Genomic DNA, 23,080 nt, shown 5'->3' with positions numbered 1-23,080 from the left:
ACTGCCACAAAGTAGCTCCAATAACATGTACCTTTCAGCATGTTAAATGTTGAAATAAAAGGTAAAGCCTACAACACGACAAACTGGCTTTGTCACAATAATAATAACAATAATAATAATATTAATAATAATATACTTTTCCCTAACTTTGCTAATTATGGAACAGAGCAGTCCTACTTATAATGAGGTCATCTTGTTGTATGCTAAATAAAAACGTTTTTTAGACAGTGTAGCTTCGGGGAAAATTCCAGGTTGTTTATAATGCCACAACTGCAAGATTGGTGATTGATCAGATTCTCTGTAAAAATACATATCAGGCAATACTGCCGGCTCCTCGATTGGCCGATCGCACGCAATGACGTCAATAGGAGACGTTTTCAACATTTTCACACGTAGCCCTTAAAGGGGCAATTCACTTTATAGGGAAAAAAATCCCTTATATATTAGTGTATGATTCCCTAGAGCCCCAGACGGGTTTTGTACTGATATTTCAGACATCGAAGTTTCTGAGCTTAAACTATATTGGTACTTCTTTCCTTGAACGGTTGCATGCACTGTAGGAAATGAGGCAAAATCCAGAGTTCCTGGAAGTTTTATAGTACAGACACCTGTGCAGTGTTGCACAATATAAACCCCAAGACTGGATACAAGAATAAAAGCATCAATCCAGTATTAAAAAATGAAATAAAAATACACCTATTAAGTGTCCATTTAGGGTACAAATGCATCATTAATAAACAGTATGGAGATGTGTTCCAGTTAAATTCTTTATTTTTTACATTTCAGAATGCATTATAAACATTTACACACATGTATGATAGCAAAAAAAATCTAAAACAAAAAAACCCAGCAACCCAGAATCCATCCCTCCCCTCACTTTCACAGGCAAAAAAATCTCCAACAATCTCTTTATTTCTTTGTCATAGCAGTATCTGTATGTAAAATTTAAAATATTTTGATGCACTGTCATCCGTAGTGTCTAAAAAGTATTCTCCTGGTTGTAGACAGTGGCACTCATTTAAGACAATAAAGGCATTAATGCATGAATGAACATCACTAGTCACCTTTGTCCTCAGAATTATTCAGGAATGAACGATGAAGAGTTTGTCATCCTGAAGTGTCCAATACTTCTGCACTTCTATAAACTCCTGCCAAAAGGGTGCTAGTCGACAGCAGCTACAGAACTATAAAAATATATAATCTACAAGAAACTACATAACGTAAATGATCTTTCTGGCATCTCTAACACATTTTAGATGCTACCAATCCCAATCTGTATAATCTTTCAGTGGACCAGTGCAGTCAGTTAAATACTTATAAGATTACTCACTTGCATCCCACATCAGAATTAACTTGAAAACACCTGCCACAGATGCGTTTCCCTCACCACTACCACACTGTACTAAAAGCATTCATCCTGTAAACCTGATACCGATCTAAGTCACTTGGACATCATTACGAATAAGAATTTTAATATAATAAATAATAATAATTTTCAGGACAAAAACCATGACTTGTTAAAACTGCTATCACGGGTTACAACTTTAAACACTGAACACAGAACACATTACAATAATGAAGACAAGTGCCCAGTTGGTCACGTCAGAAGGGACCAGATATGGCACTCAAGACATGACCCTCGTTTATTTTTCCACAACACTTAATAAACCACTACTATTTCTTTTCACAAACTGACAATGGAAACAGAATAAATTAAACTGAACTGCTTTCTAATTTATGCAAATACACCAGGTGTCATGTCAGTGTATTATGTCTATAAGGTCAAGCAGCACAGAAAATGGCCTATTCTTATCATCAGAAGATTATATTTCATAATTTCTGAATTTCCTTAAAAGAACAGACGGAGTGCCAGCGGCCCAACGGAAATGCAAATGGCTGTAGTTCTCACCTGGCAGGAAAGAAGAAAGACACAAAAAAGCACATGCAGTTAAATGCAAACGTACTGGAACAGTGACACCATTTTTGTAGTTCTGGCTCCGTATTCCAGCGCATTGGATTTGAAATAAAACAATGAACATGAGGTTAAAGACATACCAAGCAGGATTTTTTTTCCACCTGTGTTTACAATCAAAGTAGTCTCCTCCTCCATCTTCAAGCCAACCCACTCACCCACCCCTCCCCACACAGAAAAGAGTCCCAAACACATTTTAGAATAACAAATACAGGGAATGGTGCACAAATACGGCAAAAGTGCAAAAAGACAAAGATTCCAAGTGCATCATAGATATGCCTTATCATAGTTATTTTATAATATTTTTAAGCTAAAATCATGCATAGTATGCCTATGCTTTTAAAGTGCACACTGTTTGCTTTAAATTGAGGGTATTTAAATCCATATCGGGTGATCCATGTAGGAATTACAGCCCTTTTCATACATAGTCCACAGTCCCAATATTTTTGCATTCAACTGTATATAATTACTGAACATGCCAGGGTATAGAAAGCATGGATTACAGCCCCACTACATCTATCCCCACTACATCTAACTATCATGCACTTGTTACAGGTCATCTTCTGAGCCTCCACTGACAGTGCCCAATGTAACTCTTATTGGATGGCTGGTTCAGGTGTGTGTGTATGCTGCCTTAGTCTATTAGCCTATATTCTGCTCAGTTGTGGACTGTGACAGCAATGTTAGCTTGGATTTGTAGTTTCCTACATGCAGGATTTAAGCAAACACTTTCCAGTCATCTCCAAATAAACAAACAAATGCAGTGTTTTTGTAGATTGTGTGTTCGTGTTGGGCTGGGCCTCAAAATGGTCAATGCCATTCGGGCTTGGGCAGAGTCACATTTACGACAGCACAGAAAAACACATTTTATTTTGTTTGTGTGTCAGGCTTGGGCTGGGTTTGGGATGAGACATCAAACTACTGCAGGACTCTAGTTTACACAGTTTCTATTAAAAATGACACATTTCCGTATAAAACATATTCATCATAGTCAAACAATGAAACGAAGCGCTCACTTGGAGTGTTTACGGTTTCAGGAAATTGCATTTCTGAGGCTGGCTCCTCGCTCTGACAGACTGCGTCCTGTGGGCTGAGTAAGGGCGTGTCCTTTGAGTCCTCCAGCATTGGCTCCTTCCTGGTCTTCACAGCCCAATGCATTGACTGAGAAATGGTACACTGCATTAAACACATTTGCATGCTCCAATTCACATTTTCTTTCATGCAAAACATTTAATGTATATATATATATATTTTTTTTTTTAAACAACAGATCAGTTCACCTCTACCTATGATCAAACCAGTTATGTACTTACAGTTTTGACTGAGTCGCCAAGGGCTTGCCAGTCACGGAATGGTATTGTTATTTTACTGCGTCTCCAAAGGTTGTAATTATTCCTTGTGTTTTCATTGGTCAGAACCTCTTTGGCCTCCTGTAACTTCTGAAAATCACTGACTAAAAAAGATATAGTTTAGCTGTTCTGTTGACCCAAGATGATTAAGAAAGACGGTTCATTGACTAATTTTGTCACAAATCAATGCTCTGCAAAACAGATTTCTCAATTTGGCAAGCCAGTCAGAAATTAAACTAAATTAGCTAGGTTACGGTTAGGCTTATAGTTAGGAAATAAACAGATAATTTCACTAAACAGCCACAAACTTACACAATATACAGCATCTGGAATTCCATGAATCTGAATTGGCCCAGTTTACATCAAACATTGGCAGTAATATTTCTGATACCAGGACTGGCCCAACTATTTCAATACTGGCAACTATGAGTGAATACAATATTTCTGTTATTGGACTGACTGGAAGTAAAACAGAATAAAAATATATTTATACTTTTTGTAAAGGGAAGAAAAGGTTCTTAGAGAGAATGCATGTACATCATTTGTTTTCTACACAGCTATACCTACAGCATTACTTTCCTTAAAGGAAACCCAGAAAGAAAGCAAAAGGATGGCTAAAGTGAATGGCACAGCAGACATGGTGGGGCTTCACTCTGCGTCAGAAGACAAGTAGGTTTCACACAGTTACCTGCTTTGGGATTATCAGGATTCTTGTCTGGGTGACACTCCATGGCCCTCACTTTGTATTCAGCAAGGATCTGTTCAGACTGAAAAGTAATGCAAAAAAATACATAACTACAACTAAGCTAAAATGAATTAGGTCTCAATACTCTCAATGAATATGTAAATGATGATTGTTTTGTCTAACAAGCCCTGTCTTGTTAAAAATTAAGACTTTGAACAAACTCATAATATTTTTTTCTCTTCATAACCTCTTTTATGAATAATACCAGCCATGGAACCCAACCATATTTAATTCTGGACACACCACCTCACCATCTGTCTTGATATAAAACATCAGGAAGTGCCTTTATCAGAGCTGTTTAAACACCACAGAGACTGTGTAGCACTGGTCTAGAAATTGGTCATCTGATTGTTAAATCTTATGAAATATCTGCAGCATGAATGAATTACAATATGGATGCACAAAGGCAAAGGACTCCTTGTCCATTCCTGTTATCCTAATGGTTACAGATTAGGTATGCTGAGCAGGGTCTCTGCAATGCTTGTGAATAAGCAGTCAATCTATGGAACAGAGAGAAGTAAATATCAACATACAAAAAGAGTAGTCTGTAAGAACTATGGGGGAATTATGAATAAAAAGGGGTGTAACTGCTACACATAATACATAAATAGACATAAATACCCTCCCTTTAAAGCTGACAGTCTACATTTTCACCTCATATTAACTGCTTAATTTCCAATCCACTGTGGTGGAGAATAGAGCCAAAGCAACAACACTGTTATTGTGTCACTGTTCAAATACTATTGCTGACTGCATTGTATTTGAACAGCATTAGTTTGTCATATGAAAGCTTTTGAGGAAAAAAGAAGAATTGTCTGGCTGGTGCCAGACATTTTAGAATAAATGTTGAGTACATGGATCAATAGTACTCAATACTGACCTTTACTGATAACTACATTTCCTGGGTAGCAAGCTAGATCTCACAGTCCTCTCTGATTAGGAGACATTTCTTATTGTCCATTTGATTTTACCTGGAGTTTAATTATTTATTTATTTCCTGGCAGCAAACTGCAGAAAAATCTCATGAGCTGTAACTTCCCTTTCCAGATTCTCTCGAGATGGAGCAAATTGGGCTGAGACTATTATAAGGATAGAAGAGGCTACCTCATGCTTCTCATCCCCCTAATGTAGAGGTCCCTTTCATTTACAGAATTGTCAGTCAAGTCTTCATTAAAAATGCAACGCAGTGAGTGAGTGTCAGAGTAACCACCACCTTCTTTCAGTTCACGATTAAAGTAAATTAATGCGACAGCCTAAACACAGTTGCCTAACAAGCATATGACAAATTCACAGAACGGTCGTCGCTGGTTTCAGGCCCTTACTCTTTAGACTATTTTCCTGTAAATTCAGGGTTAATTCAATGGAGGATTGACTGCCTACAGCATAACCAATGCTCACTCTCGCTTCTAATAGTCATGTCAATACAATGCTAGTTGGTGGGCTGGAAAAAAAGCAAGCGCAGCCTCTAAACCAACCAGTGTTTACACAAATATTGCCCAATAGCCTATACCAGAACCTAGTCAACGGGCAAACTACCCCATTGAAGACAGACATATCACATTATACGCAAGATATCGATGGAACGCTAATCGTTAGTTACAGGACAAATGTCTGAATTTCTTATGTATGCATGCGCTATTAAGCTACTTAGTTATACTGTTTGACTATAGTCTATACGGACTGAATTTCTAGGCTGTGTAACTCCACAGTAAGCTCTGGCTAAAGCTGATGCTTGACACATGTTGCGCTTCATTTTCTTCAATGATGCCGTCACTTAATATTTATATTACCCATTGCTACTTTTAGTGAACTAGTGTAGTCTGACAGTGCAGCGAAGCAGAAAAAGATTTGTTCAGAGCGTTCCGTCTTTGGCTCCAAACTTTGATCCACTCCAGAGATACTGATAAACCACCAGACTGGCAAATACGCAGCCTAAAACGGTTGATCGCACAATACTTTCAGTGAATCTTACCGAAGACAACTCATCACACCCCAGCAAACCGTAATAGTCCTCCAAATCCTCTGCTTTGCAATTTAAAATCGCGTCCATCTGCACACAGAGATCAGGGTAGTCTTCTAGTCTTCAATTAAAGACAGATGACTCAGACACCGTTAGCTATCTACTACCAGCTGGCTCCGGACTGACTGACTCAGTCCTCTCCTGGCTGGCTGTGGGTGGAACCGTATTTAACGAGCACAAGCCATAGCGCCAGTCGTGTTGCGGGAGTAACGCTGTGCAGATTCATTGAATGTTACTTAATTCATGCAGATAATCCATGTGCTCATCTCATTGATTTTACGGTTGCCCACCGTAGACTATACCCGTCGATTTAATCAAGTTGCATTTGACGTACCAGACTGCCATGCAACAACGTATTCTGGTGCTTAAAGATATGCCTTCATTGCAGAACTTCAATTACATTTCCCATTGACCTTAAGGCAGGAGTTGACAAACTTAGTCCTTGTACAGTTGGTCTTCCACAACAGTGAGTTTAAACATTAAAAGATTGAAAATGGCACGTTTTTGAAATATTGCAATGCGTTTCTGATTTCCTTTTAATCAGTGGCCGATTTAGGTCTTGGAAACAAAGTGTTTGGAATATCTCGTCAAACAGTGATTTATAATACTAATTTAAATGTTGAAAAACCAGCAGACACTGTGGACCTCTATATGTCGGATTGAGATATTTGCTTTGGGATCTCAGATTTGAATTCTAGAAGCCTGCGCAGTATATGCTTAGTTTCAATGCGTTTCAGCAGTTAATGAATTTAAATCATTCAGATTTTGATTTAGGATTAATAGAGTGTAACTTCCAGAGGGTAGCCCTGTATGGCCACTACAGAACGTGTGCCAGAGGTGGACAAGCCACCAAAGAGACAGCCTTTTTTCTTATTGTTTCATCAGCATGCAGTGCAATATGGCAGAACATTTAATTTATTTTTTGTTGATGTTTCCCCTTCTCTGTTGTTCTTTCCATCACTGTTTCAAATAGACTTTTCATGCTGATCAACCAATTGAATACTTAATAGTGAAAGCATGGTAAAACACAAGTCCAAACTAATTTAACATTTTCTCACAGTATTTGCTGCATTTCTTATTTTACATTTGCATTTCTTATAAACAGTTCTGTACTATAAACACATTTTAGTCATGAAAGAATGGACAGTCATATACAATATCTGTGCTGCATTATTGACAAACAAGTCTGATTCAAACGGAACGCACAGCTTGTTAATTTACGGTCAGCACTGCAGAGCAATTCGGGTCTTTGTAAAAACAGGATAGGCTGCTGGTGGGCAAAATAGTTAAATTTCAACATGCTATACAGATCAGTGGGGACATACTCTAAAATGGTACCATGAACAAACATGCAGTATATCTCATGGCATTAGTTATTTGTCAGACAATGCAACATTATCTCGCAATTAGTCGACATAGCTACTAGCCCATCCAGACTTTATCACAGTAAGTGTATTTCCAAAGTGTGCGCAGAGAATTGAAGCTCGTTAATAACACGTTTTTTCGCTGCCAAGCTCTCATGGTATTATGCAATGTTGGAAACTCCACAACCTGTGCGCCACAGGTAGAGTTCAGTAGCCGTCTTCCTGGTCGTGCTTCCGCGGCCCATTATATGAGTGAAAAAAGACGCACAACTGCGGAGAACCGTAGCCAGCCGACCGACCGCATGACACACTTTGTTGTGGTTGACGTCAGTGACCGACCGAAGTGTCGTGTGGGCCACCGACACTGGCGCAGACAGAGTCACGTGGTCCGTTTAAATCTCCCAGCTGTCTCGCACGTAGAGAATTCTATGGTTGAGGCTCGATAAGATCTAACTTGCGTCTGAGCTAAAGATGGCGGACGGAGAGAATGCGCTCCTGGATCCCAGCGCCAGGGTCTCTGATACGGGAGAGCCCCTGTCCAAAAAGCCCAAGTTAGGCGTGACGATGGGATGTGGGGTAAAAACCTGTCGGACAGAGCAGGGAACGGGAGAGGCTCGGGCGGCGGAGGTAGCTGAGCGGGCGGAAGGGGAGAGGAAGGTTGAGGCGGTGGCGGTGGTGGTGGGGCAGGCCACGGCTCCATCAGGCGGAGACAATGAGCTGGTTTCGGAGCTCGATGGAGAGCCGCTGAATCAGGAAGAGAAGGCGCTGGTCGACGGACCCACTACGGAGCTACCAGGTACCCAGCTAACGAGCTAACAACTTGAGCTGATTAGCCCGCTAGCGAGGAAGCGTTCTCAAATTATGGCTATAAATGTCTTCGCTAGTTTGTGGGCAGAAAAGAAAAATCTTAGTTAGCTAGCTACCATTACATTAAGAAACTATGGCAACTGGCGAGCTTTCTTGTTTGATGAACGGTGTGCTAACAGGGCTACCTTTCATAACCCTGCTGCTAGCTAATTTACAGTGATTACTGTATTAGCTTAAGTTATATTAGCAAGTTAGCCAGCTCTATAACTAGCTGGCATAGTTGCATTCAGGGCTTACTAAGTTTCCAGCAATTGAACGGTGAATTAAATCACTGTCATTGCATTGGATGAATATGTGGTTACTGAACTAACGTTACATTGTTATTAAAAGCTATTTATTTGAATGAAGTTAGGTAGCTTGCTGTCGACGCTGGCTAACTTTGATAAAAATGCAGACTTGCTCGTAAGCTTGCTCAAACAAAATGCATAGCAATTCTCGTTGGTAGGTAGTTGTTGAACAAGACGTATTTGCACAATAAAATACTTTTTTATAAACTAGTTATTTCATTTTGCATCTATAAGCGATTAAATATAATCATTTCCATTGTATATTTGGCTTACGAAAAGAGTGTATTGATCCCATTGAAGGTGTACCTCCCAATGGATGTCATCCTCACGACTGTGACGGCGACGATGATGATGACGACGACGACGATGGTGAGGATGATAATGACGACAGATCTTCACGAGCAAGTTCAAGCGATTGGACACCTCAACCGCAGATAGGTAACCTTATAGATAAACATGAAGTGCGTTTCAACATGCATTCATTCAGTAGTGTCTGCTATCCAGGCAACTATTTTGAACATGCAGATGGATGTAATCAGACTTTTAAAACATTTCAGATCACAAATTTTAAGCATTAAGACACAGCCTTATTTGAATCGTCGAGGCTAGTCACCAGAAACCAAATATTCTAAATGGGTTAGGAATTGCAATTACTTTTCAAAACTAATAGTGACTAATGCATTTTTATTAAACAGAATATTAGGGGATTATTCACATTTTTTGGTTTAAATTTCCTATATATCTTAGGCTGTATATAAATGCTGTCATCAGTGCTATTGCAATCTATCTGTGGAGTTTCATTTTGTAAATTATATTTGAAAATGCATATTGAGTCATTTGTTAAAAAAAAAACCTTCCCCCAGGTTCTTATAGTTTTATTCAGCAACACATCATGAGAGAAACCGACCCCCGAACAATTTTGAAGGACCTCCTTCCAGAAACCGTTCTTCCACCCGACCTTGATGACATGACCCTCTGGCAGATAATTATCAACATCTCAGAACCCCCCAAAAGAAAGAAGCGCAAAGATCTGAACACCTTGGAAGATGTGGTCAGGCTACTGCAGGAGTCCAAAAGGATTCTGGTCTTAACAGGTGCTGGGGTACGTAATTAGGCTGGTTTAATTAACCTTACTTAAGTCTATGTATGCTTACTCTTCCATTTCTGATGCTACTTTTATAGTCAGTAGAGTGCATGATAGAATTCTCTTAAAATGCATAGTGAAATATGACATCAAAAGCTTCAGTGAAACAAGTTTTTGTTTTCAATTGCAGGTGTCCGTGTCATGTGGAATACCTGACTTTCGATCCAGAGATGGCATTTATGCCAGGCTTGCTAAAGATTTCCCTGATCTTCCAGACCCTCAAGCAATGTTTGACATCGAATATTTCAGGAGAGACCCAAGGCCTTTTTTTAAATTTGCAAAGGTTTGTTTAGTGTGCCGGGTTAACACCGAGTCATTCAACAGTGAACATGTAAGAACATGAAAATTTGGTTAACCTATGTTTGAGTGATTGCTTACATATTTTTGACAAGCCAGCTGATAATTATAGTCCAACATTCGTGTGGTCCTTAAAATACTAATATAATTACCACACTTAGTAATATCGTAGAACATGGGATGTTCAAAGCTCATAAAATGACTAAATTAAGTTCCTATATCCTACTGTCTAAGCAGTTCTGTTTTTTTTAACTTGCAATATATCATTTTTCAAGTTTAATTAAAATTATTTTTTTAAACATTTTTTTAGGCATTAATCAGATTATTGTCCACAGCAACTTTCACTTTTACATAGCATTCAATTCACTTTCACAATAACATTACCTTTCACTTTTACATAGCATTCAATTCACTTTCACAATAAAATTACCTTTCACGTTTACATAGCATTCAATTCACTTTCACAATAACATTACCTTTCACTTTTACGTAGCATTTATTTGCACTGCTGAATATTTACTGAAGCAATTCTAGTTAAGTACATTGTTCAAGGGTATGACAGTAGCCCTGATCTGGAAATCAAACCCACAACCTTTGAGTTGCAAGACCAGGCCCCTAACCATTATACTACACTGTTGCCACTGTTTCAATTTTCCACACAGGAGATCTTCCCGGGACAGTTCCAGCCATCGCCGTGCCACAAATTCATTTCGATGCTGGATAAGGAAGGGAAGCTTCTTCGGAATTACACGCAGAACATTGACACGCTCGAGCAGGTGGCGGGCGTGCGGAGGATCATACAGTGTCACGGTCAGTGGTGGGCGTGGTTGTTTTTCGGTGTAATTACCTGGTTCATTTCTGGTGTTCTGGTTGTTAACTCTGCTTGCAATTCCTTCACAGGCTCCTTTGCCACAGCTTCCTGCCTCATCTGCAAGTACAAAGTCGACTGTGAAGCAATTAGAGAAGACATCTTTAATCAGGTAGGGCTGAAAGTAAAATGCAGTCTGCTGTTAAGTGGTCTAGGCTTTTAGTGTCAGTGTATTGTGCAGTATGCTGGATGTGTCAGTTAATTAACTTATTGTATTTTATTTTTTTGGGTGAGTCCATCAATTGTCAGACCTTTTATAAAAGCAGCTGGTATGCGCTTCATTATTTTTCTTTGTAATTTCTGAATACCGTTCAGGTTATTCATGCAGTCTGTACTGCCTGGAGAAAATCGTCATCTTGCAAGTATTTCAGTCCATAGCCACACAGGTGGAGGCTTCATTTCAAACCATGTGTCAATCATTCAGTGAACAGCAGCAATTATCAGTTAATCATTCAGTTACCACATAATCAGGCACAAGAGAAGACACGCCTTACAAAACTCCTAAATGACACAATGTGGGTGTAATGTCCAGTGCCATCTGCAAACACTCATGGGTCGTTTGCGGCGAGTCTGCCATTTTTAGTATGCAGCTCCGTATTAGCACGGGTTTCCAAAGTACCATACTATCACATAATTTGCTGTGTATTAAGTTTAAGAAGGTCCTGATTGCATCTGATCTCCCAAAAGTCTCCTGCTACTCCGAAAGTTCACTGTTTATGTTTTCCTTACCGTTGTGTGCATGCTCCTGAGCGGAATTGGTAAAAGGTAAATGGACTGCATTTATATAGCGCTTTTATCTAAAGCGCTTTACAATTGATGCCTCTCATCCACCAGAGCAGTTAGGGGTTAGGTGTCTTGCTCAGGGACACTTCGACACGTCCAGTGCGGGGATCGAACCGGCAACCCTCCGACTGCCAGACAACCGCTCTTACCTCCTGAGCTATGTCGCAGAGAGATTTAAAGGTGCAGGCACCAGTTCCGTGGCAGGCACAGGGAAACTGGATCATGGAAAAGTTTTAATATTTGACATGAGAATCTTTTAGAAATTCCTGAGACATCTGTGATTGTAGTGCTTAGAACACAGAGCCAATATCTAATGTAAATGTCGTGATTACCAAAATAGAAAACATTTTCGTATGAATAGCCCTTAGTCTCTTGTAAACCTGGTCAGTGGCATATTAAATGTCCGAACATACGTCTTTTGATTTAGTCTTAAGTGTTGCCATTTAAGGAGGTGCTATTTAAAGCCAATTGATTTGTGAAAAATGCCGTTACAGGTTGTACCACACTGTCCAAGGTGTCCCGACTTCCCCTTGGCGATCATGAAGCCCGATATAGTCTTCTTTGGAGAAAACCTGCCAGAGCAGTTTCACAGGGCAATGAAACGGGACAAAGATGAAGTCGACCTGCTCATCGTCATTGGGTCTTCTCTTAAGGTGCGACCGGTGGCACTTATCCCAAGTAAGTTATACATTTTGTACTTTTTCTGAAAGAAAATTTAAGTAACGTTAATGGAAACTAAAAAATACAAAGGCTTAGAAGAGGTACAAGTAACCAGTAATTGGTTAATTGCAAAACTATAACAAATGGCACATTCTTATAATAAGTAATTCCATAAGCATTTTAGCATTGTGCTAATTTAGATAAGCTTATTTACATTATCAGCTAGCTCATAAGCATACTCTGTATATATGTAGGGGCACCATACTTGAGCATATCGCAGTTCATCCTTATTTGCACATAACTGCTAAGTTGCAGTGTTGACTTCTGTCTTGGAGCTTTGACTCTCTTATCTCAAGAACAATACCTGTACAAAATGCTGTAACATCAGTAGGTTTTCGAAAACAGCTCATTTGCCTTGAGCACATTAAAATTGTTGAAGTTACTTTAACAAATTCCAGGTACTCTGGATACCCAGGAATTCAAGCACTAAATTTGGGAGGCCCTGCCTCAGTGCCTCATGTCTTGTTAGAATTGTGAATTAACTTTTTTTTTTAAAACCCGGTTCCAGGCTCGATCCCACACGAAGTGCCTCAGATTCTGATCAACAGAGAGCAACTTTCTCACCTGAACTTTGACGTGGAGCTTCTGGGGGACTGCGATGTCATCATAAACGAACTGTGCCACAGGTTGGGTGGGGACTACAAGCAGCTGTGCTTCAACCCTTTAAGACTGAGTGAAATCACGGAGAAACCCCCGCGGCCTCAGAGAGACCTTACCGCGGATCCCGCCTGCGACGCCACGCCAAACTCCCCGCAGCTCGGCGAGAGGGAAACGGGCCGGTCGAAACCGACCTCCGCCGAACCCGTGGAGGATGCAGAGGGGCGCTTACCCCCCAAGGCCTCGCCCCCTCCAGAGGATGTAACAGACAGCCACCCGAACACTAGGACACAGTCCCCCGAACACGAGGACAACGAAAGCCTCGAGCCGCCACTTGGAGACGTCCACACAGATGACGCCTTTAGGTTGAAGGACAGGAATCCAAAAATTGAGGGGCACAGAAGATGCTGGCTGAGCCGAGTTGGCAGGAGTCCAATCAGCAAGCGCCTCGAATGTAAGTTCTGCTTTAATATTTATTTTCACCTCATTAATATCGCGGTAATTATTAGCTTAGGCAATTTTACCTGCAGACAAATTGGCCACTCTCCATCAAGCCTCAGCATCCAGATGGTCAGCTCTGGAGAGGTAGCGAGACACTCCCCATACTGTCTGGTACTGGGCATGCCCGGGGCTCGCCTGCACAGTCATTAGTCAGATTCTTGGAGAGCGGCTTGCAGAATTGCGACATTTAAAACGCGTGTCCTCTGGATGTCTGACCACTTTCCTGTGTTCGTGTTTGAATTGGCGGTTTGACCACTTGGAATCACCACTCTGTAAAGGTGGGGTCGAAGGGGATTGGTTATAATAATATTAGGTTGGTTTAGAATGTGTGAAGGTTCATTGCTCTGAAGTGCAGTGCTTTCAACAAGCTCTATAGTGAATAGATTTCACCCTGGAACACGACTGCTCTCCAGTTGACTGTTTCCTTTCATCGTTCTGTTAATATTTTTATTTTTGCAAGTTTAACATACAGCACAACTTTTGTGCTTTACTGGAAAAAGTGCGTGTAAAAATTCTGCCATTTTCTCTCGATTATGACTTTTTCCAAAAACATTTTTGCCATATTTAGCCAATGAGAACGGCTGCATATATTGACAAAAGCTGTATGGAGACAAATGATCATCTCTCAAAATCATAGTGCTGATACTTCAAATGATCTAAAAGTATCTAAAAGGCCAGATGCTGAGGACCTGAAACTTGGAACTGTTACTGCGGTTTGTTTGAAATGTTTTTAAATGTTAACTGCAGACAGGACTCATATCACTGAACTCATCTCTCCTCATGGATGCAAGTACATTTTAGTTGATCTTTGATTATCCTGACCAATGTTAACAGCTATGGTTTCGTATTTAGTTTTTACTAGCCACTATGAGAGAGCCACAACACACTCAATTTACTCTCCTTCTACAATATGAGAAGGCAGAAAACAAATAGGCTATTTGGAAGCATTTTGCACTATAAACAGCAACTCTGATGGATGATGGCTGTCTCAAGCAATTTGCATCAATGCTTGCCTGTTTGTGTTTTCCCAGCCTGTCAATACCTGTTTCAAGCTCCAAACCACTACATCTTCCATGGGGCCGAGGTCTACTCGAACTCGGAGGACGAGACGTCCAGCTCGTGCGGCAGCGAGAGCGAGGGGTCCTTCTGCAGCCGCAGCCCGCTGGAGGAGGAGGAGGACAGCGACGCAGACGAGCTGTACGGCGCCACCACCGCCGACGAGGAGCAGGAGGCCAGGGAGGAGGGTCTGAGAGACACGCTGCCACTAAAACAAGCTAGCGGGGGCTTCCCTTCTGCGGTACAGTCGGATAGAGCAGCCGAGGATGTCCCAAACGCAGCACAGACGGACAGTGCGGCCGAGGATGTCCCAAACGCAGCACAGACAGTCAGTGCGGCCGAGGATGTCCCAAACGCAGCACAGACGGACAGTGCGGCCGAGGATGTCCCAAACGCAGCACAGACAGTCAGTGCGGCCGAGGATGTCCCAAACGCAGCACAGACGGACAGTGCGGCCGAGGATGTCCCAAACGCAGCACAGACAGTCAGTGCGGCCGAGGATGTCCCAAACGCAGCACAGACAGTCAGTACGGCCGAGGATGTCCCAAACGCAGCACAGACAGTCAGTGCGGCCGAGGATGTCCCAAACGCAGCACAGACAGTCAGTGCGGCCGAGGATGTCCCAAATGCAGCACAGACAGAGAGCGTGGCCGAGGATGTCCCAGACGCAGCACAGACATTCAGTGTGGCCGAGGATGTCCCAAACGCAGCACAGACAGACAGCGTGGCCGAGGATGTCCCAAACGCAGCACAGACAGACAGCGTGGCCGAGGATGTCCCAAACGCAGCACAGATTTGAGAACGAACTCATCAGACGTCACCATTTTAGCGACAACGTGTCTACAGGCATTAAAACGGCATGGGATACACACGTGCACGCTCGTCCTCTGACCCTGGACCACGCAGCAGGGTCGACGCGTGTCCTTGAGTGTGGAGGCGAGGGGTGGTGGGATTATATCGCTCGTAGCCGCATTGGCGGCGTGAGCGTTACAGAAGCTACGCGACGATCTGTCACAGGACCTTTTGGACCAAGTAATATGAACACTGACCGCTGCAAGTTTTTGAGACCTGTAGACTGCTGTAGAAACCTTGTGTCCTGGTACTGTTGGAATAGGCTCCAGAACTTCCTCAACGAATAAGGAGGTGTGAAACTGTCATTAAAGCTAAAGAAGATCTAAATTAATGGTTTGTGGTATGTATTTATCCTAAGTTTCTTTTTTTTTATGATCAAGCAGTTCTTTCATGGGAGTAATTCTTCTTGACTACTGGAGTATATTTATGTATGTATGTACGTATGTATATGTGCGCACACACACACACACACACACATCGTTTAGTACAGTTACATTTACTGCTCACACACCCCAGTGGTATGGTACAAACAACAGGTTCATCCAAATTGTCGGATGTTACGTGTACACAGATTGCATTTAATTTAGTATGATTTACCTGTTCATATTTGGCTGTTCAGTTTGTAAATTAAATCACTGCCATTCTGTTAGTTGTAGGATGACAAAGGGAATAGCAAATGTAGACCAAAGAACATTTTTTTCTGCATACATAAAGAGGACTTTGTTCTCAGTCCTTACTAAACCTCTCTTCACATCTGTGCAACACAGTAAACGAAACACTGGCATTTCTTTTTCTTGAAGATTATTGGCAGCTACTTTCTTAAGGTAGAGCTAGTGTCATTATTTTTGTATTTTCTAATACATTAAGGCATACTCAGCAAGAGTAGGCGATGGTTTTCAAAAAAACTAAAAAAATAAATAAAAAATAGAAAACGACTGTAGCTCGGAGTGTGAACATATTTTAAGCCCGGTGGGGCAAAAGCACTTTGTTTCACAAATTTCTTCCTGAGGAAATGGTAAAGATTGCCATTTTGGGTAAAATCCATCAAAAATCAGTTTGGTACAATTCGTTTGATACTTGCCTCAGACATAGAGGTTAAAATCCAAATTCTTGGAAGCATCAAGACTACAAGCATGGAGAATATTCAAGCCCTGTAGGAATTTCCTGCAATTTTAAACTTTTAAATTTAGTTTCACTTATTCACTACCGCGGTTGCAGGAATACAAATCATATATACAAATGTACCCCACAGGTACATTTGGTGAAGGTATCCTTCACCATTTGGAAGGCATCACTGAATTTTGTTCAGTCTGGATAAATCGCTATAAACAAATACTTCAGATAGTTTTTCTAAACAATACTTAATTCTACCAAAGAATGAGTTAAGTTAAACTTTCAGACTTAAAAAAAAAAATACAGATCAAGGATAGTGGGGCTTCATGAAATGCAAAATGGGAGGAGCCATCACATGCGCACTAATGCGGACCAATTTTTATTTTTGATGATTTAGTTAGCAATTGGAGAGAAAAAAAATCAATCAGTTTCAAAACCATCGATGGCTCACTTCAGGTTCACCCATTATGGATTTCATAAATACTTCTTCACTATTGCAAGGGTATTTATGAAATCTTCTGCATCTCTGTAAGAATCTGCTCTGACTACCAAACTAGTTTCCACTGCAATGAGCTCGACTTGCTGTGCCCACATGGTTTTATTTTCTCATTGAGCCTATGGAATTGATGGGAGAATCAATTCAGTTATATTCTCATGGTGGACCTGACAAACTTACACATTGTACTTTTGGCTATTAGGAATGCTGTCCCCTTTGATGAGTTATGTTCTGAAAGAAAAATGAAAATCATTAAGTTTTCATTTGCTTTTGTTGAAAGTCATGTAGCTTTCTGGGGTAAGATCTGAGGATTGTGGAGTGGTTTGGCCTTTAATTTTAAGGAAATTTTTTTATTCAGTTTTTCTGAAAATGATTGTTGAAATGTGTCTGCCCGTTTACTGCATCATAACGGGTGATTTCTACACCTGTGTGATGCTACATGGTTTGGTGCCCATTTTGAAGAACACTGTTGAAAATTTTGTTTTGTACTGTACATTGCCAGTATGTGCTTTGTTAATGTATTTTGTGCTCTCATTACAGTTCCTTTTTCTGTAGTGGCTTGGAGTTGATTATAAGCATCTGGTTTAGTGGTTTATACAGGTCTTCTCTAACTCAGAAAATTGCAAGCATTTCTACGTCTTATAAAGCCGATATACCTAGTAGCCCGCACAACACAAACTAGCCACCCAAAATTTATTTCAATATTTGGATATTTCTCCACTGCAGTATCAGGATTACAAATGAGTGTACTGTAATGTGCATTATGGAAATTGACAAGTCCTAGTCAATTAAACGGACAGTAAATTGGAACAGTGCCAGCAAAACCACATTAATAGTGCCAGAAATTAATGGATAATCTCCATACTATTTGCCAAACTATTAAAATAAATATTACAAATATGTAATACCTAGAAGGACCTTGGTGTAGTATTTGAGAAATCATAATGCAAAAATACAATATATTATACACCTCAAGTTATTAACAAATAGTTTTAAGAAACAAAAAGCTCTTTTTGGTTTATATTTTTTTAACCATGAAAACCAGCAACCTCATAGTTGCACAGAATGCACAATGATATTGTTGGAGTAGCTGCACAACAGAACGCAGGCAGTAATGCATAACAGATGGGAAACCTTTGCAGGGGAGCAGAAGGAAGGGCAGATAAAGTTGTCACTTACTGTGTGAAGAGGTCAGAGCTTCCCTGTCCGCTTCCTATATTTTAAATCCGGGCCACAATTTTCGGTAATCCCAGCTGCTCCAAGAATACTTCATCTAAAGTACAATATAAGGGAGATGATATGTACTGCATTGGTGTGGTGAAATCAATTCTCACCCAAACGCAGTATTGCTATTTCCATTGTACATTGTTTACACTGCAGCGTGGTTAATGTCAGCACTTTGCTACAGACAAATGAGGATTTGGAAAAATACACTGTGCCCCGATACCAATGAGTGAGATTTTCCTCCCCTTTCTCACACACATCCAAGATTCAGATACTATGGGGATGTGACTTCAGTCTGTTTAACTATGAAAAATGACAATATGAAGAAAATTAAGAAATGCTTGAGAAGTCTAAATTCAGGTTATCACTATTTGTAATGGCAAACTAAATAGTGGCCATGCTTTACTGATCAGCTTCTGACCTGTGTGTTGCATTAGATGGGACAAGATCTCTCAGAAATGTGCTAAGGGTCCATTTAATGCAGGAAATACAATGTCTGAGCATTTAGCAGAAATAATGTCAAGCTTCCTTAAATGTGTATATGAATGAACAAATCTTGCAAATGCTTTTTTTTTTTTTTTTTGCTGTTTGCTATTTCATTTTAATCATTTTTGATGATTATTTTCCAAAGGTGGCCTATTGCATTTTGAATTTGTATGTTTACAATTCATGTTCATTTTTGCTGTATTAAGATTAGGTCTTTACGTTAATAGTAGCATGATGCTACAGGGATGCATCTTTTGCAGCTGGTGGAATCAGCTGTAACAAGACAATTCTCCTTTGTGTTGTATGCATGTGTTCATATAAAAGATTGTATACCTGTAATCACTAGCTGATAGCATCTTTTCTGCAAAATAATATGGACAACATTGGCAAGGTTTTCTAGTTTTATATGTAGATTTTTCAAATGTGACATGGATGTTTTTTCCACAAAACAAGACAGTTGTGTGTCCAGCATTACTCTTACCTAATCCTTTCCCATTGTTGCCATTTGTACTTTGGTCTTGAACTTCAGAAATATTGATTTTCTATCTTGGGGACACTTCTCTATAGACTCTTGAACTATACAGTTAATGTATGTATACCAGTATAAACAGAAAAAAGCATAAAAACATAATGCAATAAAGTGTCCTGCATTCCTTCAATCGCAACGTTTCTTCATTGTATTGGTTATTTTATTTTTATCATGTGGACAGTGAAGGTGGTCTAAATGCACATCACTGCACCATGTAGCCTCTGTTACATTAATTTCTAGTATATTTGCCCTGCTGTATTCGAGGTTGCAACTTGCAAAAATTTGTTTTCAATATACAAAAATGCCACATTACTCACTCATATAAAGGACTGTCTGTAAGTCATTCATTAAAGCTTGCAAAATCTAGGGCTGCTGTTAAAAGTATTATCAAAATGAGGCCAGGTTACAAACAATATTTGTTGTACGCTCACACAAATTATAAACAAGCCGTGTTCCAAAGCAATACTTACCAAATATTTTCCAAATTTTTCCATGTAACTTGGCCATGTGCTTTTCAATCTTTCCATTTTAAGAAAATGTGGTCATTCAAACTGTTACGAATGTCAAATTCCAACGTGACAGTGGAAATAATCTGTAATTCAGCTGTGTTACATGGGCCAGTTTTGCAGATATATATTAAGCCTAGTCGCCACATTCAACCACATTCTCTTCGGGTGGTGAGATGAATAATGCTTTTCACGTCCCACAAAGTTTATACAGCTGTAAAAACAAAGGTTGTAGTTTTAATTTTGGTCAGTTAGTCCAGTTACAAACAAACCAAATATGACCAGTAAATTTTAAAAACACGTTGGCTGAAATAGCATCACATGTGCACTCCATTTTGCCTGTGTATTCGACTATCCTGCAGTTGGCCGCTTTCAGACTACTTTGATTAGATGTTGTTATTGACAGATGCAGCTAAATGTCCAATGGGGATAATAATTGATGGTGGGACTGGAGCATTTGTGATGAAAATCGGCAGGAAAAAAAAGAAAAAGGAGAACGCAAAATAATCCAAGTTTAGGGTTGTGTGTGAATGCGTTAAGATGCATCTGAATTCTGTGTTTACATGAGGAGATCAAAAGGTAGCTACAGAAGTTAATTTTCTTAGTTCTTTCTCAACGAAACTCAACCAAACTCTCAGTGCTGTATAAGCATGGGGCATGACCTGCCTAGGCGAAGCTTGGCGGACGCATACCTGCCATTCCAATAAGACACTAAATTTACCTGCATTTTGCTTTTCCTTACTGCTACAGGGCGCGGTAAAGAGCACACAATTGTTAAAATAAATAAATGGGTCACGTTCTCCGCCTAATTACAGAAAAATGCGACTAATGAATTTACAGAGCTGTTTCTTGTGAAACCAGTTCTTAAATAAATAAATAAATAACGCTCGTATAGAAATAACTATGTGGCATTACTTGTAGACCAATAATGGTCGCCGCTGGGGTCAGACCGCATAAAAGTACCAGATCCATGTAGCCAGCTAGCCTATTCTAATTTGTCCTGAAATGCCCCCGCAATATTCAAATGCAGCCTACGTTCATCATGTACACAAGTTGTGTGACGGTGAAAGAAGATGCAGGGTCAGAGACACCTGTTGAGCCTTCGGATTTTTATGGCCGATTCCGTCGTTCTTCTTGATCAGCGATTGAGCACTGCCCCTTTAGACTGTAACACAAAATTAGCGTCAACGGTCAGGAAGACCTTGTATCCACACGAGTACACTAGCCTATGTTTTGATAATCTTGTTAATATGGTTGTATCCGCTAGACTCAACTCATGCACCGGAGACATTCACTCATTGGTCAACGTTGGGTCGATCTTTGCCTTATGAATGGGTATTATTTAATGTCAATCAAATGTTGCTTTCTGATAAGGGAATACAAGGCATTTCCGTAGAGCAGCAAGACAGTTTCAGTTCGAGCGCCGTCTGACCAACAGGAATAAAAACTATGGCTGGCAGAATGTTTCTCCGGGTTCCCTGTTTTGCAGTGCGTTTATTAACTTTAAATCCGTCTCTGAGAGCACCAGCTCACCGTGCTGTGGCGACTTTGAAGGGTAAGTAGTAAAATGGAATCTTAAACTGTATATCAGTGCGACTAAATTGAAGCCAGTCTTGCGCAGTTTGCATTTCTAAAACGTAAACACATTAAAAAGGTGTGATTTATTGAATCGCGTAATGTCACGATGAAACACATATGTCAAAAGGGCCTACTGACGATCGACAAGAACAGAGTACGCTATGTTGTACCCTTTACTTCCCCCCTACAGACAAGGGTGATCACGTTTTGCACGTAGGCTTTGAAAATGTCACAAAGGCTGTTTCTATAGGCTACCCTACATGAATGTGATTAAAATATAAGCTGACGCTTATACATTTGCACGTTATTTAAAATATGTTAAATGTTGAAGTCAATCAAGGTCACCCGGAGTCTATTCCGATGTCATGCGGCTCCAGAGACCCACCTTTTCTGGCAGATGTTCAATGCAATGCAGTGCTAAGTTATTGGCTTACTAGCCTCGATATAGGCCTAGTTGTAGGCTTGTGCAGTGCAATTATTTATTGCATTTTCATTGTTTAAATAACACTAGAGGCCGTGGACGACACAAATGTCACTTTACAGAATAGGTCTTGCGACCGTAGTCTACTTTTTAAATCCTATGCTTTTCAGATTCACAACTAACCTATTCACCACTCAGACATGTAGGCTACAACTTTTAAGTAGCCTAGGGTAGGCCTATTTTTTACTGCTCTAAGGCAGGTTGTTGTATGCAATGTCCACTTGAAGAGATTGCTTAAAAAAACAAAAAACCTAAGCCTTTTAAAAAATACAATACATTCAAAACTAACACTACCAACACCTGTCATGCTGCATTTCAGGCATTCCAACTGATGACGAGCAGGCGACCGGGCTCGAGCGCCGGACCTTGCAAGCTTTGAAGAAGGGACAGGTAGGCGAGGCCCAATTACTAGACAAGGTCTTGAGAGACCACCATACAGGCGAAATTAAAACTGCTTAAATGATTGTTATGAGATATTATGACACTCGCCTTTTTTTTATCATCTCTGCTTGCTGCAGGATCCATACAGCATTTTGAAGCCAAAACATTACTCAGGATCGAAAGAGGATCCCCACATTGTGCCTTGTATTGGCACCAAGAGGATGGTGGGCTGCCTGTGTAAGCATCTAACTTGTAATATCGACTAAGACGATATGACGGACTAACAGGTCTAACGCTTGGCTATACGCATATCCAACATAATTATGGATGTAGGCTACTTAAACATTATGCTACCATGCCAGTATTTGCTAAACGGTGACATACTCACAGGACGTGATCTTGTCTTCCCAGGTGAAGAAGACAACACTGCAATCGTGTGGTTCTGGCTTCACGAGGGCAACCCCCAGCGTTGCCCATCCTGCGGTGCGCACTACAAACTGGTCCACCACGATCTCCCACACTAGGCAGCGTGCGGGACCCAACATGAAGTGTGTGGGACCCAACATCATGCCTTCGCTTTCCACATTCAGAACAAACCAAATCATCCTAGTGATACACGTACGACTGACAACGTCACTTTTTATTCAATAAAGTGCTTATTATATTCTGATGCCATGAGTCTCTTCCAATATCAAATCTTTCTTTTATAAAAATGGCTGAAATGTGAATTTATTTACAGAAAGATTTTCCTTAAAGTCCTTAAATAGGAACTAAGGTGAAAGTACAGTGCCCTCAAATCATTCACATCCTTGCTGCATTTTTCAGCAATGCTTAGGATTGAAGCAAAACCTAAATTAAGAACAA

The 23,080-nt window shown here is 40.4% G+C and overlaps 3 protein-coding genes and 2 long non-coding RNA genes across 7 annotated transcripts; 2 read left to right on the top strand and 3 right to left on the bottom strand.

Moving 5' to 3' along the window:
- Positions 1-753: 753 nt before the first annotated feature.
- On the bottom strand, positions 754-6,296 carry dnajc12 (DnaJ (Hsp40) homolog, subfamily C, member 12). 2 transcript variants are annotated; one of them, XM_064317026.1, is made up of 5 exons: positions 6,039-6,296; positions 4,010-4,088; positions 3,286-3,425; positions 2,989-3,148; positions 754-1,909 (listed from the first exon to the last, which is right to left on the bottom strand). In XM_064317026.1, the coding sequence occupies exons 1-5, from the start codon at positions 6,114-6,116 to the stop codon at positions 1,824-1,826; spliced, it is 543 nt and encodes a 180-aa protein (XP_064173096.1). In that variant the 5' UTR covers positions 6,117-6,296; the 3' UTR covers positions 754-1,823. The 2 variants fall into 2 exon arrangements, with proteins under 2 accessions (XP_064173096.1, XP_064173097.1); XM_064317027.1 differs by having other exon boundaries at positions 2,989-3,133; positions 6,039-6,252.
- A 993-nt stretch (positions 6,297-7,289) lies between these two features.
- Positions 7,290-7,764, bottom strand: LOC135244597 (uncharacterized). The gene is made up of 2 exons (XR_010327013.1): positions 7,638-7,764; positions 7,290-7,356 (listed from the first exon to the last, which is right to left on the bottom strand). It is a non-coding gene; the product is annotated as an uncharacterized LOC135244597 (long non-coding RNA).
- Positions 7,765-7,779: 15 nt separating this feature from the next.
- On the top strand, positions 7,780-15,753 carry sirt1 (sirtuin 1). The gene is made up of 9 exons (XM_064317021.1): positions 7,780-8,246; positions 8,905-9,042; positions 9,468-9,706; positions 9,879-10,031; positions 10,708-10,855; positions 10,946-11,025; positions 12,191-12,374; positions 12,925-13,467; positions 14,546-15,753. Exons 1-9 carry the CDS (start codon positions 7,922-7,924, stop codon positions 15,367-15,369), a joined length of 2,634 nt encoding a protein of 877 aa, XP_064173091.1. The 5' UTR covers positions 7,780-7,921; the 3' UTR covers positions 15,370-15,753.
- Positions 15,754-16,852: 1,099 nt separating this feature from the next.
- LOC135244596 (uncharacterized) lies at positions 16,853-19,733 on the bottom strand. Of its 2 annotated transcripts, none has more exons than XR_010327012.1 (2): positions 18,207-19,733; positions 16,853-17,262 (listed from the first exon to the last, which is right to left on the bottom strand). It is a non-coding gene; the product is annotated as an uncharacterized LOC135244596 (long non-coding RNA). The 2 variants fall into 2 exon arrangements; XR_010327011.1 differs by having other exon boundaries at positions 18,211-19,733.
- A 1,404-nt stretch (positions 19,734-21,137) lies between these two features.
- On the top strand, positions 21,138-22,881 carry LOC135244595 (cytochrome c oxidase subunit 5B, mitochondrial). The gene is made up of 4 exons (XM_064317028.1): positions 21,138-21,331; positions 22,155-22,225; positions 22,354-22,453; positions 22,628-22,881. The coding sequence occupies exons 1-4, from the start codon at positions 21,226-21,228 to the stop codon at positions 22,738-22,740; spliced, it is 390 nt and encodes a 129-aa protein (XP_064173098.1). The 5' UTR covers positions 21,138-21,225; the 3' UTR covers positions 22,741-22,881.
- Positions 22,882-23,080: the final 199 nt, after the last annotated feature.

The sequence above is a fragment of the Anguilla rostrata genome, chromosome 18 (assembly GCF_018555375.3).
Source record: "Anguilla rostrata isolate EN2019 chromosome 18, ASM1855537v3, whole genome shotgun sequence".
NCBI lineage: Eukaryota > Metazoa > Chordata > Actinopteri > Anguilliformes > Anguillidae > Anguilla > Anguilla rostrata.
This window is presented reverse-complemented; position numbering and strand designations above follow the sequence as displayed.

Excerpts from the sequence above, each read along its gene's own strand:
- dnajc12 (XM_064317026.1), bottom strand. The coding sequence starts at position 6,116 with ATGGACGCGATTTTAAATTGCAAAGCAGAGGATTTGGAGGACTATTAC. Across the intron at positions 3,426-4,009 it reads TCCTGATAATCCCAAAGCAG|TCAGTGATTTTCAGAAGTTA; the intron begins GTAACTGTGTGA and ends TATCTTTTTTAG. Across the intron at positions 1,910-2,988 it reads TGAAACCGTAAACACTCCAA|GTGAGAACTACAGCCATTTG; the intron begins GTGAGCGCTTCG and ends CTTTCCTGCCAG.
- LOC135244595 (XM_064317028.1), top strand. The coding sequence starts at position 21,226 with ATGGCTGGCAGAATGTTTCTCCGGGTTCCCTGTTTTGCAGTGCGTTTA. Across the intron at positions 21,332-22,154 it reads TGCTGTGGCGACTTTGAAGG|GCATTCCAACTGATGACGAG; the intron begins GTAAGTAGTAAA and ends GCTGCATTTCAG. Across the intron at positions 22,226-22,353 it reads AAGCTTTGAAGAAGGGACAG|GATCCATACAGCATTTTGAA; the intron begins GTAGGCGAGGCC and ends TGCTTGCTGCAG.
- sirt1 (XM_064317021.1), top strand. The coding sequence starts at position 7,922 with ATGGCGGACGGAGAGAATGCGCTCCTGGATCCCAGCGCCAGGGTCTCT. Across the intron at positions 8,247-8,904 it reads ACCCACTACGGAGCTACCAG|GTGTACCTCCCAATGGATGT; the intron begins GTACCCAGCTAA and ends ATCCCATTGAAG. Across the intron at positions 12,375-12,924 it reads ACCGGTGGCACTTATCCCAA|GCTCGATCCCACACGAAGTG; the intron begins GTAAGTTATACA and ends ACCCGGTTCCAG.